General features: G+C 38.6%; 1 protein-coding gene across 1 annotated transcript in view; it reads right to left on the reverse strand.

The window, feature by feature from the left end:
• Positions 1 to 22355, reverse strand: part of LOC107565352 (liprin-beta-2-like) — a 38335-nt gene that overhangs the window by 13054 nt on the left and 2926 nt on the right. The window contains exons 3-7 of the mRNA XM_016250565.1: positions 20632 to 20730; positions 10010 to 10096; positions 8905 to 9018; positions 5227 to 5358; positions 1792 to 1947 (exon numbers count right to left, since the gene is read on the reverse strand). Of these exons, the coding sequence (XP_016106051.1) occupies positions 1792 to 1947; positions 5227 to 5358; positions 8905 to 9018; positions 10010 to 10096; positions 20632 to 20730 (588 nt within the window). The remainder of the gene's footprint in view (positions 1 to 1791; positions 1948 to 5226; positions 5359 to 8904; positions 9019 to 10009; positions 10097 to 20631; positions 20731 to 22355) is intronic.

Consider the following 22355-nt stretch of genomic DNA (forward strand, 5'->3'; position numbering starts at 1 on the left):
TATATATATATATATATAGTAATGCATTGCTGAAAGACATCATGGTTACCATGGTCAATTTAGGCAGGGTTGTCCAATCCTGTACCTGGAGAAATACCTTCCGGCTGTCATATGTATATTCAGGTCTGTTTGGTTTTTGTTCTAGTTCTCATTGTTCCTGTGTTTGACCCAATATTTTTTGTTCCAATTTTCCCACCACTGGTTAATTTATATGATTTCAGATAACTGTAGTTCACATATGTTTATGTTACCCTGATTAGTTCTCTGTGTATTTAAGCCCTGTGTTTAGTTCAGTTGAGTTGTCCATTATTTTTGCTTTTTTTCTGTTGTCCAGTCTCATGTTTCATGTATCCTGAGTTTTGTTTAATACATTTTTATATTATTGCAAATAGATCCTGCTTCAACTACTACTTTTACAACCAGCTGTGACACCAGCAGAGTCTAGGTCCAACCCTACACCAACACACCTGTCTTAATTAGCTGTTTCAGGTGTGTTTGATTACAGTAGGGTAGGTGCAGAACTTTGCAGGAAGGTTGATCTCCAGGAACAGGATTGAGCACCCTTCTGTTAAACAATAGAAAGGGAGCATTTTTGTTTCAAGCAATTTAGAAATAACTACAGCCCAAAAAACTACTGACAGATAATCGGTTCTGGAAGTAAAAGTCATATTCAAATCTTCATAAAAAAATAGGTTTATGCACTACCAATCATTCCAATACCTTCCCAGAACTTCTTAAGCAATGATATACTGTATGCTACCATATAAGCAATTAATCTGATTTAAAATTTATATTTTAATAGCCAAATTCTAGGTGTAGAATTACATTATCCAAAATTCTAAAAAGAGCTTGCTCAGTTAGAAAATAAACGTTTAAGATGGCAATGGGAAATGCATCTAGCAAGACTATCTAGATGATGTTAGCTAGTGACTGCATATATGATGTGGGATTTTATATTGCTAGAACATAAAACACAGCAATAAGTTGTCTGACAAGAAAATGCATTTTAAAAACAACAACAACAACAAAGCACAGACTAATTCAATTACACAGTTTATAGTACTTGATCCCAGTAAGATGTTTGCAAAAACACACCTGAAAAATTTTGTGTACAAAATGTTAAAATGGTTAAACATTAATAAATAATATATATATATATATATATATATATATATATATATATATATATATATATATATATAATTCCAGAACCAAAGCTTAGTAAATGTGGGTGGTCACTGATGAGCTCTATTTGAAATCATACTAAAACAAACACTGTTGATCAATAGTGCATAATTATAGAAAGATGGCTTCCATTTTATACAAAACAATTCTAACTCTTACAATTTTGATTGTCCATGTCCACTTTAGACAATCTACAAATATAAGTAACTTTGCACTTACATGTCCACTAACTCACTATTAGGCTAGGGTTAGGGTTAGTCGAATAAGTTGATATATACTTGCAAAGTTACTTACAGTTATCATAATGCTTGTTGAGGAACCATCAAAATAATTTTTTAGCAGATATTAAGCAGACTGTCTACTAATACTACTTTTTGACTAGTAGTTGACGAAGTTGCAAAGTTACTTATAGTCAGTGGAATATCTAAAATGGACTGTCAAAATAAATGTTACCAATTTGGACACCAATTCATAAACACAAACAATGTTTTTGCAGATTACAGACTATAACTTTAGACCTGTCAGATCCAAGGGGTGCCTACAATTTTTTATTCCACAGTGACCACAGTTCCACAGTGTTTCAATGTGTCCAGGTCTCAGACCCACCACTGGCTTTGGCTCAGTCAGAGAGGCATACGCTGGCTCACTGCCACAGCCTTCCTCTGGGACCATCTCCGCTGGCTTCTCTTGGATCTTACTAGAGATCTCCTGCCGAATCCTACACATCTGCTCCTGAAGCTCGCTAATCAGATTCACTACACTCTGTCAGAAAGGAATAGCAATAGGGAAGAACAGATAAAAGAAAGGTAAGAGAAAGTGGAAATAATGGATTATGGGAAGCAGACATGCAGTGTTTTCCTCCTGTCTGTGTTCTCCGGGTTGCTTGAATAATTAGATTATTATATAACTTGTCTGTTTTCTAGATGTAACCTCTGATATATCCTTTCCTCATGTGCTTTTCTTTTCCCGACCATTATCAATCATGCATGGTAACAATGTAATATGAATAAATATTAGTCAGTGTCATTACACATAAACAGTTTAGTACCACTACAAACAACATATTCATAGTTTAAATATAAGTGTTATATATTCCCGAATTGCACTTTTACATACAGTCACTGGAAGTTGTTTCTCTAGACTGATTGTCTGCATGAGGTGTCAATTCATTACAGCATCCATTTATGTATATTATGGGTACAACTTAGCGATTGTAAAGGTTAACCTGCGTGTTAGATTAACTCTTCAAACAAACTAAGAAACTCAAACATACTAGTTTAAAATAATATAACAATGTTATATAAATGTTCCTAAATGTCCCATTAAAAACAAAAAATAACACTTTAGTTTAGGAACCAATTCTTGCTATTAACTATTTGCTTATTAGCATGCATGCTACTAGCATACTGGCTGTTTAATAGTACTTATAAAGCACATATTAATGCCTTATTCTGAATTACCATATTTGAGCTCCATTAATCCTACTCTATACCTAAACATAACAACTACCTTGCTAACTAATAATAAGCTGCAAATTAGGAGTTTATTGAGGCAAAAGTCATAGTTCTGTAGTTACTTAATACTGAGAATCCCCAAACTAAAGTATGACCAATAAAAAAACTGTGGTCTGTCATTTCATACACTACAAATGTAGTCTTTTTTGTTTGTTTGTTTGTTTTAACAAGGTGAGTACTCGATAACTAAAACTATTAAAAAGTTACATAATCATGAGATTGTCACGAATCTTGTCCATGGACTTCCGTTCAATCACCACCAGAGGTCACCCTTCCATTACATTGACTCTCGCACTACACAAACTGTTGCATGTCATCCCGGACTACATATCCCATCATCCATTGCACTGATTGCACACAGCACTGATTGCACACAGCTGTAACCAATCACACATTCACTATATAACACTCCCTTTCAGGCTGCCGAGTGGTGTATGCACATATGGCTAGTTGTGATAGCTATGTTACGGAGCCTGCTTTACGTTTCTTAGTCTAGTCTAGTCTAGTCTAGTCTAGCCTAGTCTAGCCTAGTCTTGCCTTGTCTGTTTCCTCGTCTTCTGATCCTTGCCTGTGTACTTTGGATTACCTCTCTCGTCTTGCCCTGTTCGGATACTGTTTGCCCCTGCCTGGACCTTTGCTTTGTACCTGGATTATCCCTCTAGTCTCATCCCTGTTGGATTATGTTCGCCATCGACTGATCCTCACTTGTTTACTGGACTGCTCTTGTTTTGTCTTCTATATACCTGTTTGCCATTGCCTGACCCTCGCCTGTTTTGACCACGCCCTTAATAAAGCTTGCAAATGGATCCATACATCTCAAGTCTTGTTTGCCCCGTAACAGAGAGCATGCTAGTTTCTTACAAATTAGTGTTTCTTTCATTCTGCTTTTCCAGGACACTCTGTTGGTTTAATGCAATGGAACATTTCAGGATCGTTCATGAACATCATTCAACAGCTCATCTACTAGTCTTTTATACAAACCGCAATGATAAAACATGCTGTCTGCTCCTATCAGCCTGGGCTTTCTGAAATATTATTTTAGACGAGTAAATATCTCACTGACCCATTTCACACAAGCCAAGGTCTCAAATACAAGAGCTTTTGTTAAAGAGCCAAGTAACTACATTTCTTTTCCAGGATATACTGTATGGGTAATCAGGATTTGAACACAAACCAGTTTCCAATGTGGTGTTTGAAATAACTTCATCGTCTGGGTACTACTCTTCAAAAACATATCAAGTTAACTCGCAATTTAATGCATAAAGCTGTCATTAGCTGAGGAACTTGGCTTTCCTGTGTGAACCATAATGGCTTCATAACCTATAATACCCACTTAACTTTTAGTATGTCATGCACCAAAAGTTATGACAAAAATAACTAACTTTCAAAAGCAAAGACAGCCATGAAGTTTATAAAATTAAATAATAATAATAATAACATCCTGTCAAACAGACTTCTTTTGCATCTTTTACATCAAAGTAGCCTGTGTTGTAATAAAAGTAAAAAATTATGTACTGTGTCCAGCACGTGGATGAACGAACTTTCATGTGAGACGCCATGTGACACCAACAGCATGGTAAACTAGATGGTAAACTGGCCTATCTATAGCAGGTAGAAAGCCAGGACCTCGTAAGTGAGAGAGAGAGAGAGAGAGAGAGAGAGATGCCAGGGGAGATGCCACTGGAATGCTCACGGGTGGATTGGTGCCATTCTTTAACTATGTGAAGCCCAGCAGTTGTCAGACATCACGCTGAGGTCATTCTTAACACTCTATCCCTGATAAAAACACTCTGGCTGTTTGTCATTTAGACTAGACTGCTCAAGACCATTACACAGTCATTTGTTCTGCTTGTATTGCATGAGGCCCATAATGGTTAAATGAAAGGTACACAGCCAAACAAACACACACAGCTTATGCTAGCACATCATAATGTCAGAGGAAAGGTATAATTTAGATCAACCAGTTCTGTCCCGCAGTAGTTACTCTGAACATAGTAATTATATGAACTAGAAATAGAAATAGAACACGGTCAAATAATTTGGGTCTTTTAATTTACAAAGTCAAAACAGCATCTTTTTTCTTTTCTTTTTTTTGAAAATACATAACAGACTTTACAAGACTTTAAGAGACAAGACTTTGTTTACAAGACTGAATTTGGTGCTTTTGAGATTATTGGTAAAAAACTGAGCCCACCTGGTCCCTTAACAGCTTTTTGTTTGTTTTTACATGCATGTGAACATAGGTTACATAATTTCACTTCAGCAATTTTGAGAACATATCAGTGCCACCCTGATCCAGATCTGTGGTAAAAGTGGATCTGTGCAATTCACAAAGTTCTATGTTATATATATGTCTATATAATTCAATACACCACATACCCACTGGTTGTTGCCTAAATAAGTTAGCTTCAGGGGGGTATAAGACCACATTGTATCCAGACTATGTTCTTCAATCTGCATCTCTTAATACACTTTGGGTGCAATCAGAATCTGTTGAGTTTTATCTTAGATTTTATAAGAGTTTTACCTCAGCTTTATGTTGTCTCTCAGCACTCTTGATGTGTTTCTCTTCCATGTTCTCCAGCTTCAGTTTTAGACAGGACACTTCATCCATCAACCCCAGCTTCTGTGACTCTAGAGAACTCCTTTTCAGAAGCTCCTATGAGAGTCCACACACAAATGTAAACACACGCACATGCACACAAATGAAGGAAACTAAGGAACTGTACTCTTAAGGAGGCACAAAGTCTGTTCAAAATCTCTGTACTTTGCTGTCCCACAATGGCTAAATATACACAGGTTATGAGGGCTATATTTACCCACTTCTCTCACAGGGACTGACACATGAGAGAGAGCATGAGCCAGAGCTTGAGAGTTCTGATCGTGGAGGGAAAAGTGCATTGCATTTGAGTATAGTAAACAGAATGGGTGTTAAAACACCAACACAGAATCAAAGCTAAAATAAATAAATAAAACTAAATAAATGTTTTTGGAATTTGGATGATAGCAAATATTTAAACATCAGCAAGTGTATACTTAAGTTTGTTTGGCACAACATACCTGTGTGAAACAGTATTTTCCCATGTGAAGGCAATCAAATCCAAATACACATCAACACTAAGTAAAGATCACCTGAATGCTTGTTTTAAACATGCCACCAGCAGCTACAGCCCAATAGACTGACTGATTTGTTTCAATGCAAATCAACTGAATAAGTGGTTGAGAACCCTTGGTGTAAAACATAAAAGCAGCGCCTTGCCTTCTTTGATCTTGATGGTTAATCTCAGACACTGAACAGGAATCTATTTCACAATACAGAAGCCCAAAAAAACATTTCAAAATGTCAGAAGCTTGTGCTGAGGAGTTTTACGTGAGCTCTGAGTCTTTCAAAGACAGCATATGGAAAATATTAGGCCCATGTCACTGGAATAGTATTTGCCTTTGAAGGCCAAAAACTCAATGACCACAGGCACATGCCCTGAAAAGCTTCCCATCTGAAGACTGGAGATTTAATCAGCCAAAGAGCTTTCAAAGCAAAGGCGAGTTAAACAGAAATATGCAATTAGCTTATGAGGAAAATGAGATTTGCAAGCAGCGGAATGTGAATTTTGTCCTTGAAAATGGTATGGATAAGTACAGGTATCTTACCATGCCTTGAAAGATTTTATCTTCATAAATGGTCCTAATGTTTCTCTCCACTTTGCTTTCTCTCACTTACTTTCATACAACACTGTTTTTTTTATTTAATTTTTTAACTGGACACATCCTTGTCTGGCTGATTACAGAAGAGAAAAGTAGGTTGCCTTCTCTCAGCTAATTCCCAAGTCAATTCGAATGCCCTCGTCAATGCCGGCTCTAGAATACCACCGCTACTTAAATATTTGAGTTGCCAAGGTGATGTGATGACCAGTCTCCTGGAATCCCATCAAAGCATTTCCACACAGATGCCAAAGTTGCTTTTCAGGCACATCAGGTGCAGATTTTCCGGTTCCCTACAGCAGTGTTTCCCAACCTTTTTTTAGTCGAGGCACCCTTTGGAAATTTTAACAAACCTGTGGCACCCAACAGAATTAATTTTGTCACAATATTTGAATTTCTAACTTCGATATGATAATTTGAAAAGTATAGATATTCGGTACAATAGGGAAGAACTGCAGAATATAATGTCATACAGATATTTTTAATATTATTAAAATAATTTGTCAATCAATGCTGGCAATCAGTAGGCTAATTTCTATTGAAGAGACCAATTTATATGACAGATTTTAATGTAGGCTTTTATTCATATGTAAACATGATTTAATTATCATTATAACTAGCTATCTCACAAATGTTTGCTCACTCAGTGTTTTTTTTATTTTACAGTGGGGTAATTTTGGTGCAGTAGCACAAGATAGCCTGATTTCAAACTTTGAATTGAATAAAAAATGACAAGTAAGCAGTCAGTAATAAAATAAGAACAAATAAATATATTAATAATGATAGCACAAATAAAAAATAACGACAGGACTTCGAATTAAATAAAATTGCTTTTTAGTTTTTCAGGTAGGTCTTGTCACGGCGCGGTCAGGAATCACACCGTGTGAGCAAGGGTTTTGGGTCCAAATGCAGGTTTTATTCACTGCCAGGGAAAACAAAGGTAACAAACAGAAACATAAACAGAGCTAAGACTCTGAAACAGGCTAGAACACGCAAATGGGCACTGATGCAATACGGCCACCTCTGGCTTGCATCAGTCCCGGAACAGACACTCGAAACACTCGTAACCCTCGTGACTACAAACAAACAGTAACTCGTGACATAACTCAACCAAACATTAATTATCCGCCCCGAGTGGCGTGGGGAAGGCGCCTAAATAGTCCTCATGACGGGCCACAGCTGTGTGAGAGTGAGTGTGTGCACAGGTGTGTGGAGTGCAGGTGATGGAGTGCGCGGGAACATCGTGCGCGGGCACCGCCGCCTCGGGGACATCGTGCGCGGGAACAGCTGTGTGTGTGTGTGAGTGGGTGCCCAGGTGTGTGGTGTCAAGGTGACGGAGAAAGAGTCCGGGAGGATGGGAGATGGCGACCTCTGGTGGTGAGAGGGAGAACACCAGACGCCAGCCCCTGACAGGTCTAACAGTAGGGTTACGATATTTAACATTTTTATTTTTTTTTACCAATAATAATAGCTTTCTTTTAGTCCTAGAAAGCTATTATTATCAGAACACGTGAGCATAAAATAGCGGTTAGCAGATCAATGAATGAGAGGGCAGCGTTACAAGAGTTGCCCATATACCACACCATGTTACAGCACAGTAGGCTATCGCAGACAGAAACAATACTGTACTACATTGATGTTTCCTGTCGGACTTTGCTGTTCCGATTCGCATGAACGGTATACGAGTGGAGTGACTGAGCGGAGCACACACACATAGAGCGGAATAATACGCAGAGCGTCACACCACATGAAAGTGAAACCTGAGCGGTGAACTCATTTTTGGCAGCCGAAATGTCGGTGCATCTCTAATTATTGGCGACATCAGAAATGGATATTATATAATAGATGCTTTTTTAAAACATTTTAGCAATTTAAAAATATTAAAAAAGGATTTTTTTTTACACGGCACCGCGGTTGGGAAACACTGCCCTACAGTATAGCTATTAGATTCCTTTAAATAATAGCTGTTTAAAGACTAAAATTAAAGGGACCAGATTTTTATATTTTCTGAATCCCAAATGCCCAATGTGAAGTCTCAATGGTATTCAGATCTATAGATATGGCTTAGGTCTCTGAAAATAGGATCACTGTCAAAAAAGTGACAAGTAAACTAAGAAACCTACTGCCTTCAGAAACCCAAACTCGTTAATGCATGATCACTCATTTGCACATCCACTGAGCCTGTTAAGAATCCTGGCCTTCCCAGTCAGTGTAAAGTAATGTACACTGGATAAACAGCAGATGACTAATGATGTAAATGTTAATATTTTAATGCTGTTTACATTTTGTGCAACACATATCAGCAATGGTTGCTTTTTGAATCTGACACAGTCTAATGCATACTTTGCAAAGATGTAAATACTTTGATGGATTTACCATAATACTTCAGTGTTTGAAATAAATTCTAATACAAATATGAAAATGGAAAAAATATATATACATATATATATATATACAGTATATATATATATATATATATATAAATATTGATAAGTATTACCAATACCTGTTGAAGCATCTCCTCAGTGGATTTGAGCTTGTGCTGATATTCCCCAAGAGAATTCTCCAGGTCTCTGATTTTCTCTCCCTGAGCCTTCACCTGATCTGTCAACACACTCACCTGAGAAACAGGTTTAAATTGCATTTGTTCAATTGAGGTACATCATCTTTGTCCATTGTCCTTCTAAAGTTGCTCCCAGGTCTGAGAGTAAAGTATAAATTACTCAGTCTAATCACACTCTGAATTAGACAAAATACATTAATTGTGATTAATCACATCCAAAATAAAAGGTTTTTTTACATAACATATGTGTATACTGTGTATATTTATTATGTATATATAAATACAAACACATGCATGTATATATTTAAGAAAAACATGTTATGTTTATATATTAAATATATTTATATATAATATAAAATATAAGAATATAAATATATAAATGCATATACATGTAAATATTTCCTAAATATATACTGTATGTGTGTGTATTTATATATACATAATAAATATACACAGCACACATATGTTATGTAAACACAAACTTTTATTTTGGATGTGATTAATCGTTATTAATTGTTTGACAGCACTAACATATACATAAACATTGGGTTATTCAAACAAATTAAAGTAATATTCTCGTCAACCCAGTCGATCAGGAAGCACCCACATGCACTTACTGTCAAAAACCCAACAAGCCAGAACAGGACTAATCCGTAAAGCCCTGTCTGTTCCCATGAAACACCACAATTGTACTGGTTTGGCTAGGAACACTTTATGGTTTTCTTCAATTATTTTATGCTATAACTGAAAGGTTTTCGCAAAATGTCTTTATAAAACGGACATTTATGAAACTAATGTTACATTTTGTATGCTGTCAATGTTGTTCCTATTCAAACATGATTACATTGATGTCATACAACACTGATGTTTAAGCTATTTATTAAGATAGCTTAAACTATCTATTAAACTAATAGATAGTTTAAGCTATCTATTATCAATAAATAGCTTGATTTATTTATCAAGCTATTTATTGATAAACAGCATGATAAACAGCTATTTATCATGCTGTTTAAGCAAGTAATTGTAACAAATTGCCCGCATGTTTTACCTGTAACACAAGAGACTCTTTATCTTCTTCTAGACGAGACAGTCGCTCCTGGTAGCTCTCACCATTGCCTGAGCCTTGCACATTGACCTGTGGTTCACAGGTAGTTAAGAGTTATGTTTACAGTCAACAGGGAAGAAAGTGAAATCATAAAACGCAAAGTCCTCAGCTACTGTTTCAGATGCATACAGTAACTGGCTGTTCATAGTTTCTCAACACCCTGTATTATTCTATTTCTATTGATTATGTCACAGCTCTTTGGCAAAATTTCACTATACTTAGCCTACGTAGGGTTTTAGAGAGGAATTTCTTAAGAGGTTTATTTTGATAATAAGGTTTTGGTACACAAATTCCATGCAGTAAAGCTCAAGGACTCTGTGGAATATGTCAGTGATGTGTAAAATATTGAATGTACTAACAAGATTTGCATCTGAATATCTGCTCTATAAAACAATGTAAAACAGTGCATAATGGTCTGTATTATGTCAGAGAAAGCTTCAAAGAACAAGAATGGTTGTTTTGATGTTAAATTAAATGTTGTATGGATGTTCACAGGCATATACAAATGTTCTTAAATACAATGTGTGTTTGCATTTTGTGGGAATAAAGACGAAGCAGCAGTAATATATATATATATATATATATATATATATATATATAGTAGTTCAGATCACACACGCTGTCGCTGAATCACGCATGCGCAGTATCATCAGCTCATCGGTTCTCAAATCGGACACGTCCGAAAGAAGCGGTTCTCAGTTGTGTACTGGTGATCCGAAAACCGTTGCAACCAAGAACGAGATTGAGATTCAAGAACCGCAAGAGCGATTCAAAAGGAGTCGCTTGTTTGCTCTTGCTGTAGTTTGATTACGTCATTTATATATATATATATGTGCCTACGCTAAAAATAACAATAACAGCAATATAGTTTGCAATACAGATACTGTTATACGACATAACAACATGTTGCCGTCGCGCTGGATTATTATTATTATGGATTTCAAAGTTATGTCCAATGAACGTCTTTTTGATGTCTTTGCTCACGTTGAAAAGACGTCCACTGAGGAGCCAGAATGAACGTTTTTATGATGTCTGTTTTTGACGTGTTCTGCGCGTCCAATATAGACGTTCATGGAACCTCGATCCGTACAAGGTTAAAAACTAGTTCAACTGTGGTCAGTTGACATCATTTCAACATCATTTAAGGTCTCATTTAGACATAATTTATACTGTTTCTGGACCAAATAAACACTCTCTAAAAGCAGCGCCTTGCCTGCGCTGCTACACTCTCACTAAAGGATGCATTAAATTAAAAACCTGTTATTTCATTGTAATTTCCATCTAATTTCCATTTGCATTACATTTACATTTAGGCATTTAGCAGACGCTTTTATCCAAAGCTACTTACAAATGAGGACAATAAAAGCAGTCAAAACTAACTAAAGAGCAACAATATATAAGTGCAAATGACAAGTCTCGGTTAGCCTAGCAAGGTGTGTATATATATATATATATAGATAGATAGATATAGATATATATTATACACACACACACACACACAAACAAAGAAAAACAAGTAGATAGAATAGAAAATTTGTAATTGCAAAGCAACTCACAGACACTGTGTTTGTCCAAAATTATGAAAATAAAATAATCTTCACTGAAACGGTGTTGAAGTTTATGAGATAATTAAATGTTCAAATAACTGATGATTGAGCATTTGGTAAAATCAACTGCATCAAACACATTAAATCTCTGAAGATCTCAGCAGAGGATGATTAAACAACTCCACAAACAGCACCACCAGCTTCACTAATTACTAACCAGGGGTGCGTCCCGTACAATGGCATAATTCACTAATTAACCACCATAGTACGATGCATTGTTGTGGAAACTAACTAGCCAGTCATGACTGTTTCCCGAATATGGTCGCATATCCGTCGTTTGAACCACACTAGTTCAACAATTTAGGGCTGTTGTCAATGACGTCACACGCATGTGGTGGAGTAATAACTTCTGCCAATTAATTGATTCGAGATCTCTGAGATGCTGCTGTATTGAACATGGCACCTGATGACTAATTAAATGTTTTGTTTCCTGTCATTTTGCTTTATTTGATGTTTGATTCATCACAGGTTTCCTCTTATGTCACACTCCGGGGTTCCCTTAGGCATTTATGCACATGCGCACTCTTCAAAAATGGCGTTTATTGAGGACGTGCTAAAATGTATTGATTAAAATGTATATGTATTTAAATTAAATGGAAGATATAGATTGTACTGCATGTTAGCTTGCTTATTGTGCCCAAAAGCATAATTTATTTAAGTCCATATGTCTTACTAACAAGAAACTGTGCTTCTAAACACAGGACAGGATACATCCTTGCTTTATACTGGTCACCACCTCAAACCAGTTACTGTATCCATCGGTATCCTCACTCTGCATTTGGAGGTGTTGTAGATCTGCTCAATGGCCCCTATGACTTTTGATGGGATGCCGTAGGCAAGCAGAATCTTCCAGAGTGATTGCCTGTGCACACTGTCGAACGCTTTGGAGAAGTCGATGAAGCTGACTGCAAGAGGTACCTGGAGTTCTCCACACTTCTCAACAATTCTCCGCAGCATGAAGATTTGTTCCATGCAAGAGCGTTTTGGCTGGAAGCCTGCCTGTACTTCACGCAGCTCAGAGTCTACATTGCCTCATATTCTATTGAGGATGACCCTGCAGCAGACTTTTCCAGGAATTGAGAGCAGAGTGACCCCCCTCCAGTTATCACACTCCGCCAGGTTGCCTTTCTTCGGAATGCACACCACCTCACCATTCTTCCAATCCTCTGGTACAATGCCACACAGACTGCACATCCAGGTGATCACACTCTCGCCGCCAGCCTTCAGCATCTCGGCTGTTATGCCGTCGTGCCCTGAGACTTGTTGTTCTTGAGGCTGGAGATGAACTTGCGGATTCGTCCTCCGAGAAGTCAGATGTATCGATGGGAAGTACCTGAAGTGGGTCTTCCACAGTGACAGGGCATGCTGGTTCCAGTCTATTGAGGACCTCTTTGAAGTGTTCAGCCCAACTTGCCAACTTGTCCTCACCTCTGGAGAGTGGTGTGCCATCCTTTGCTTTCATTGGTACTGACCCTGTTTTCACCGTGCTGCAGATCTACTTGGCAATCTGGTAGACCGTGCACATGTCATGACGACTAGCTGCTTCTTGGGCTTCCTCAGCTTGTCTGTCCAGCCACTCTCGCTTGTCCCTCTGTGCACTGCTTTTTACTGCCATGTCCATCTTGATGAATTCCTGGTAGGCATCCTCGGCATTAGATGGACTAAACGTTCTCTGATGTATCGCTTTCCTCTCTGCTATCAGCTCCCAGGTCTGGTCACTGATCCAGGTCTCTTTGAGAGACTTCTTGTGCCAAGGATCTCTTCCCCGGCAGCTGACATGGCATCATTTAGCTGGTCCCACCAATCCAACAATCCCAGCACCAGATCAGCCAGTGCTGAGAATCTGTTGTTTAGGAACAACTGGAACTGGGAACCTGTCACTGCATAATTTAGCTTGCTTGTGTCGCACCGCTGGGGCTTGGAGTCTTTCTTCTTTTTCTGCTTCAGCTTGACTTTGAACTTTGCTATGGCCAAATGATGGTCACTGCAGATATCAGCTCCGCGGTAGACACGGACGTCTTGCAAGCATGGTGTTGCAATGTGTAGCAATGTGGTCAATCTGAGTCTGGGTTTTGTGGTCATTAGATGTCCACATTATTTTGTGTATGTCTTTAGGTTTGAATAATGTCAAACCGACCTTCATGTTGTTCATGGCACAGAACTGCACCAACCGATCACCGTTGTCTGTACGCTTGCCATACCCATGTGGGCCCAGGACCTCTTCAAAGCCGGATCGATCTTCACCAACCTGTGCGTTGAGGTCTCCCATGACCAATAGAATATCATGACGTAGCACTTTATTCAGTAGGTCTTGCAATTGCTGGTAGAATATTTCCTTCTCTGTGTCGTCAGTCATTATGCGGAGCGTAACATTGGACAATGGTTACCTTGGCATGTGAGGTGGCAAACCTTGCTGTCAGAAGACGCTCGTTGACTGGGGTCCACCCTGCTAGTGCCCCATATGCCTGGCGATCCAGGATGAGGGCAACACCATCACGATGTATGTTGTCTTGGCATCCAGAGAACAAGACAATCTTGTTCCCCGAGGACAGATTGCCAGAGCTGGTCCAACGAACTTCACTGATGCCTAATATATTAATGTTATAGACCTCCATCTCTTTGATAACTTGCTGCAGCTTGGAAGACTGGAATACAGTTCTTACATTCCAGTAGCCTATTCGAGTTACTATCTTGGCAGAGAGGACTCGAGTTAAGTTTGCGACGCTGTTTGCGAATGTTAATTTGAACTATGGTTTCGGGAAACACAGAATCGTTGAACTATGTTGGTAATGACGGAATTTGCGACCATAGTTGGCTAACGATGCTTTTAGGAAACGCACCCCAGACTGACTTTATTTCTGTCAGACATCCACAGAAGCTCTTATTGAGAATTAACATAGGTTTAGATGTTGATATTTATGTTTCATTTGAAGTCACCATTGTGGTGGACAGTGTTTGCTTTAGTTGGGATCTTGGTTCTCCTACTTCTTGTGTTAGGTTTTCTTTGGTTGCTGTATCTGTGTGTTTGTGAAATACAATTGTTGTGGCAAAGAAGGCCAAAATAAAGTGAAAATAGGTGTTATCTGCTCCTTGTTGATTATGGTGAAATCATCACAAAATGAGCATGTGATGTTGTGTTTTTAGTTTTGTTTTATATTTGGCATTTATAGCCACCAAACTTGTGAAGCTGCAGTTCAGGCACCATGAGCATTGAAATTATCACTTATTCTGAAGGTGGACAAAATGCATGTGCATGAGATATTTTGAGTAAACACATTATGTGGTCACACACAGACATCAAGATTTTGCACATGAATCACAGCAATGGTGGAAATCAAATCAAGCAAAAAAGCTTCATGCTGCAATGCATGATGGGTGGCTTCATAGTGCAAACTCATCCTTAATTCCCAAGCTTTTTTGTTTTGATTGTCACTGTTGTTGTGATTCACATGCAAAATCTTGACGTCTGTGTGTGACCACATGATGCACTTGCTCAAAATATTTTGTGCACATGCGGTTTATCCATAAATATAAACACAAAATTAAAATGCAGCATTAGATGAACACAGCATGATTTTGTCGTCATTAACAAGATGATAACACTTGATTTTGGCTTTCCTCTGCCACAACAATTATATTTTACAAACACACGGTTACCGCAATTAAAGAAAAGCTAACACAAGAAGTACGAGGACCAAGATCCCAACTAAAGTAAACACTGTCCACCACAATAGTGACTTAAATATTAACATTTAAACCTCTGGTAATTATCAATAAAAGCTATGTCTGACAGAAATAAAGTCAGTCTGGTTAGTAATGAATGAAGTTGTTTGATCCTCCTCTGCTGAGATTTTGAGAGATTTAATGTCTTTGATTTGCAGTTGATTTTACCAAATTCTCAATTATCAGTTATTAGATCATTTAATTATCTCATAAACTTCAATGCTGTTTCATTGAAGACTCTTTTATTTTCATAATTTTTGGACAAACACAGTGTCTGTGAGTTTCTTTGCATTAACAAATGGAAATTACATTGAAATAGCATGAGTTTTAATTTAACCTGTTAACCTGCACCCCCCATTTTGGGACTCACAGCTGAAAATGACCTGACAACAGTGTGCTACACAGACAATTTTGGTGTCTTTGGAAAGAAGACCCTTTGGGCTTTACTATCCATTATTCCAGAGTTGATAATGATCAACAAGATAAAAAGTTGTAAACACTGAAGTGCCTTGGGTTCAAAGGCACATGTCTCATGAGTTTATATTTCAAATTTTAAGAAGATACCATGAAATATTTGATTCCCGCAACCATTTTTCTGAGACTATTTCTAATACCCCCTCCCCATTTGAGGAAAAATAGCCACCAAATGTATTGACGGGTTCTACAAAATATTTTAGTCATTATACATACCACTGCATAGTTTTTCAATTATAAAATAATAGACAGAATCTTAGACATCGTATAAGTGATTTATTTGAGCACTAGAAAAATACAATAAGAATAATTTAAAAAAATGTTGAATAGGAAAAATATATATATATATTTGTGCAAAAAGCCGATCGCTACACCCCATCAGATGACAGGTGCGTCACAGCGTGCGTAACAAGCAGTCACGAGAGAGTGCCAGAATTCAAATAAACAATATTCCGCGTATCTTTGACTTTTTTTTTTGTGGATGGTCTCATTCTGTTTGTAACACTGTATGCTATAAAACCATGTTGCTTTTTACTACCAAGACGCAGTTTTAAGTTATTCCATAACGGATAAACAATAACTCTCCCAGGAGATATGAGATGTAAACAAATGAATAACCATCCATATTACAACGTTATTATTTCGTTGGGCTAAAAGTGCTCTATGGGATGTTGTTCAGTGGTCCCTTACCTTTCTAACTAAACCGGGATTTACAGCAGTGGATGCATTTGTGACTCGTTATTACGATGAATCTGGTATGCACTGCGTTTTGATTATGCATGTTCAAGATTCAAGATCCAAGATTCAAGATTTGTATTTGTCACATACATGGTTATACAGAGAATATATGACCAGCAGTGAACTGTAAGTCAGGTCCGCGTCATGGACAGTGCAATTATTAAAGAATACAAACACAAGAAAATTATATATAAATATAGGTATGGAAAAAGTAAGATAAAAAAACTAAGAGTAAAAATAGAATGCACAGGACAGTATTCTGTAGACTTAATAAATATTTAGATGAGCAGGAATGTACAAGAGGAGAATGTGCAAACAGGTTGTACAGGGTAGTTACATAGCAGCAATAGGGGTAAAAAAGTAAATAAATAAAATATAAGAGATATTGCTGTGTGCAAGTGACAATGTCAGTATATTTGTTACAGAGGAGGCTCCCTTACCGCCTCCTCCGCACCACCAGAGGGAACCGTCTCCCGAATATTAGACATTTCCATTCGGACTCCAATTCCCATCACCCCTCATGCCTGGGACTGATTAATCATCCACACCTGCACCTCATATACACACACACATATAAACCACTCACACACACACGGACTCTCTGCGAAGTCTTGATTTGCCCCGGCTGTAATTTCCGAGCGTTATACCCGTGTTTGATTTTCTGTGCATCTGTTATTGGACTGTTTCCCGTTACTCTGATTGTTATCTGCCTGCCCCGACTTGGATTGTTTCCCCTGGACTCTGATTGCTTGCCGCCTGCCCCGATCTCTCGCCTGGTACTCGACTCTGTCTCAGCCTTGTCTCTGCTGTTCTACCTTGCCGGTATTTGACCTTGTATTGTCTGACCATTCTAATAAAAGCTGCAAATGGATCCACACGCTTCTGACTCGTCACAACAATAGTAAGTGTCTTACTGATAATTAAGTGAAGTCATGCTGGTGTGAAGAGGCTGAGTTTGAGTTTAGGAGCCTGATGGCCTGGGGGAAGAAGCTCCTCCTAAGTCTCTCGGTTTTTGCCATCAGGCTACGGAAGCGCTTACCAGATGGTAGCAAAATGAAAAGAGAATTACCAGGGTGGTTGGAGTCCTTGATGATTTTAACAGCTCTGCTTTTGCAGCATTTGAGGTAGATGTCCTGTAGAGAGGGGGGAGCAGACCCTGAGATGCACTCAGCTAAGTGCACAACTCTCTGCAGGGCTTTGCAGTCTTGACTGGAGCTGTTCCCATACCACACTGAGATACTCTGAGTCAATACACTTTCTATGACCCCTGAATAGAAAGTTTTCAGGATTGCTGGCGAAACCCTGAATTTTCTCAGCTGTCGCAGATGGTACAGTCTTTGCCTGGCTTTATTAACCTGAGTTTGGGTATGTGAAGTCCAAGTCAGGTCCTCGGAGATGTTTACACCAAGGTACTTGAAGCTGCTCACCCTCTCCACTGGGGTCCCACTGATCATAAGAGGAGAATAGGGCCGCTGCTGTCTCTTCCTGAAGTCCACAATCAGCTCTTTAGTTTTACTCGCATTCAAAGAGAGACAATTGTTGTTGGAAATGAGGCCCAGAACCACAGTATCATCAGCAAATTTGATAATAGATGTGGCACTGTGGGAAGACACGCAGTCATGTGTGTAGAGAGAGTAGAGCAGAGTACTCCGGAGACAGCCCTGTGGAGCTCCCATTTTCAGGCTGATGGAGTTGGAGGTGAACTGGCCTACTTTCACCACTTGAGGTCTACCAGTGAGGAAATCTAGAATCCAGTTGCAGAGTGAAGAATTCAGGCCAAGGTCCAAGAGTTTAGAAGCTAGCTTGATGGGGACTATAGTATTGAAAGCTGAGCTATAGTTGATGAATAGCAGCCTTACATAGTTTCCATTGCTGCTGTCAATGTGCATGAGGGAAGAGTGCAGGACGTGAGAGATAGCATCTTCAGTAGATCTGTTGGGGCGATAGGCAAACTGAAGAGGGTCTAAAGTATCAGGGATGGAGGAGCAAATGTTGTTGTGATTGTGTTTCAGGACACAATCCTGAAGTTTTGATGTGTACTGCTTACACAAATTTAGCAAATACATTCCTTATAAGCTTTCCATTAAAAAACAGTGACCTATCATCGATGCTTGAGGCTTAGACCTTTATAATGTCCCGTTTCATTTAATCTATGCGTAAATATGGATACGTGCAAACAAAGAGCGTTCAGTGTGCTGGCATCCAGGTGCGGGTTAACATGTTCATGCATCCTGAGAGAGTTTATTTGGTCCAGAAACAGTATCAATTATGTCTAAATGAGTCCTTAAATGATGTTGAAATGATGTCCACTGACCAATGTTGAACTAGTTTTTAACCTTGTACGGAGGTTCCATGAATGTCTATATTAGACGTGCAGAACACATCAAAAAAATAAGTCATAACTTTCATTCTGGCTCCTCAGTGGACATCTTTTCAACGCAAGCAAAGACATCAAATAGACATCCTTTGGATGTAACTTTGCCCAGTGGGAGGCAGCATCAGAAATGCAGGAAGCTGGAATGTGTGACTTTATTCCATGCTGCCATCTCTGCTGGTTTCAACATTCAAAGAGGTGAGTATACTAGCAGTATATTGTCTTTTTCCGCTTGTCTTACAGTTCGCAAAAACACAAGCTTGTTTCTGACATATATTATGTTTTCTAGAAAAACGTCTGATGTGTTTACGTTTTACGTGAGAACGTGAAAAAGCTACACCAAATCCGATCTGAGTGGTCAGACTGAAACTGATTTCCAGGAATGCGATTTGAATAGAATTCCAAACCACATACGAATGTAGCTCGAAACAGATTTGCACAAATCGGATTTCATGTAGTTCGTTGCAGTTCATACTATCTAAATATGATCGGATTTCAATTGGATTTGGGCTGACAGTCTGAACAAGGCTAAACAGTTCTAAAGACCTTCATTAGCTGGGCAGTGGGTCTGCAGAAGCAAAGTTGTAGAGCTCAGAATCAAGAATTATTACATATAATGCAGCTTACACATTCTTACCTACAGTTAATATAGATTGCAGACAAAAAATAAAACTGGAGGCAAATTGGTGCTGGTTCATATAGGGTGAAGATTAATATGTTTTAATTATCAAAAACATGCTCTACGCATCAATTTAGCTGGTTCAATATATATTCTAGACCTATCTCCGATCCAAGTGCTGTAGTATAAAACTGACTAGAACTGGCGATGACAGTTGTGTACTGTGTTAAAAAAACAAACAGACAAACAAACAATTCAACGACTTTGAAAGTCGTGTACCTAAGGGTGGCACAAGTGTTCTTTATATTGAACCTGGAAGTCCACAGTCCTGCATAATTTACCTTCATTCCTTACCAATCTAACCTGGCTGCAATGTTCTAGTTATCCTGAAAATTTGATTAGTTTGTGTTTGATTAAGGTTGGAGTTAAACTCTACAGTGGACCTCCAGGACAAGATTTGAAGAGCGTCTTGGGTTACGAGTGTAACCTTAGTTCACTGAGAAGGGGAACTGAAGCGTGTGTCAAAACCTGACAATTCCATTGGCCATCGACAATCCATGACATCACTACAGGTGTATCCAAGAGTATAAGAGGGTGCATGAACATATATCATCAATTTATTTGTCTAAAGAAAACATTGCAGGCAGGCCTGAAGCATGGCATCCCTTCCTTGTGAATCAACTGCTAGACACCACCTAGAGGGAATACTGGCCCATGGAGAACATTTCTAGTTCCCTTAGCCTGCCACTACCTGAGGCGAGCAAATATATCATCTAAAAACTGTACCCATAGGGAAACACAGGGGAGCTACAGCTTTACTGCCCAAACATAATGGGGAAATCACATCCAGCAGCTCCTTGTACGCAGGGCTGGGAGGCTGGGAAAGCTCACTTGCAAACATCCATGCCTTATTCGGCCATATCCATCTCTTCCTGTTTGTATAGTACCAACAAAATGCTATCTGCTGGATCAGAAGACTCAAGAGATGCCTCTCCCTCAAGTGGGTGAAAGGACCACAAGAAAGGCATACCTCTCTCGAATTCCTCTGGCAACTCGACCTGCAGTATATGCTGTGCCTCGGCCATAGACGGTCCAAAGACAGGGGGACAGACACCTTTACCACATCTCTCTAGAAAACAGAGACAAATGCTGACTTCAAATGTGAGCTTCTTCATCAGCTCTCTCAAGAACTGAACATGCATGCTTCTCACCCAAGCACATAACACTAACTTGTGTGTCTTGTGTTATTGAACACAAGTTGTTCAATTCAATTCAATAAAATTAATTGCACTGAATTGAACAACTTGTGTGTCTGCAGGTGTGAGATATCTACGACATGGAGGACACACTTCCTGAAATGGTTGGTTGAGTGTTCCACAATAATCATATGCTGCAACGTAAACAAATGGCTCTCGAAGACAAAAAAAGCTGATGGCGTACATTGCAGGCTTTAGGGCTGGGTGATATAGCTAAAAAAAATGATCACGATATAATGTTCCATATCATTCGGTATCGGTAATTATTGAACAATTTTAATAACCTTTTTTAAACAAAGAGCAGTATATATATATATATATATATATATTTTAACCACTTTATTTTTAATTTGCACAGTTTATTAAGACAAACAACAAATAATTTTAGTTTTAACAGTCAAACACAAAATTATATTTAAACAAATATCCTTTCTTATATTGTATATGCATCAAATAGAATTTTGTAAATTGCATAAACAATTATGAACAAAACAGCATCATGTATTTATGCATAGCTTAATACAAAAATCTGAAGCGCCGATCACACAGATTTCATTTAAAAACATATGAGACGCAGTGGAATGGAATAATGCTGCATCTTGTAATTAACATAATTCCGAGATGACGTGACGTTTTACTCCGTGTTGCCCATGTTCTCGTGCTCAGAGTTAGCACCTAAGTAGTGCCTAAATTAATATGGCGGCAGTAAGGTGGTACAGCTGTCACTGGTCCAACTCTCAGAACATTCCGAGCTTTCAAATTGTAATTACAAGTTCCGGAGCACGTGATGGCTTTGGCATTGATAGTGTTGCCATAGAAACACATAATTCTGCTCCGAGTAGAATGTCATGTGTTGTCATCTCAGAATTAAGGTAATTACAACATGGCGTGAACACAGCATAAATCCCCCACAAATTATCAAGACATGTTTTCTAAAAGTTGAACCTCTTTTAACTTTACATGTCTATCTATACATCTCCTGTGCGAGACGCGAATGCAACAGCCATAGTTGTCAGTCTCGAAAGTGCACAGAGAATGTTCTGTGTGAATGGCTTGGTTTCAGTTTTAACCTAACCAACATTTTTCTCTAATATTTTTGAATGAAAAACGCAGCAGTGGCGCATCTCATAGGTTCAACTTGATAGGCTAACAAAAACAATAAAATGCAACAACGACATTTATATCAACACTGCATCTCGTGCACCACTGGTAAGTCTCCCGGATGCACATCTAAAATTAAAATGCACAGTTTCTCAACGCAGGCAGGCACAGCACTCATTTTAACATCTTATTGGCTGTCTGCTTGTCGCTCAAAGCACACACCTATATCGAGCGCTATACCAAACAAGTTCCCCTTCAGGAACTCGAGCTGCGTCGAGTCGCTTTGGGAACGCCCTTGCGTGACCGCGTTCTGAAGCACGTGTCAAATCCGTCCAATGGAGCAGCGAGACGTCACGAGCAGGGTGACGTAAGCACCAGAAAGCATAAAAGCACATCC

The sequence above is a fragment of the Sinocyclocheilus grahami genome, unplaced genomic scaffold (assembly GCF_001515645.1).
Source record: "Sinocyclocheilus grahami isolate Dianchi unplaced genomic scaffold, SAMN03320097.WGS_v1.1 scaffold995.1, whole genome shotgun sequence".
NCBI lineage: Eukaryota > Metazoa > Chordata > Actinopteri > Cypriniformes > Cyprinidae > Sinocyclocheilus > Sinocyclocheilus grahami.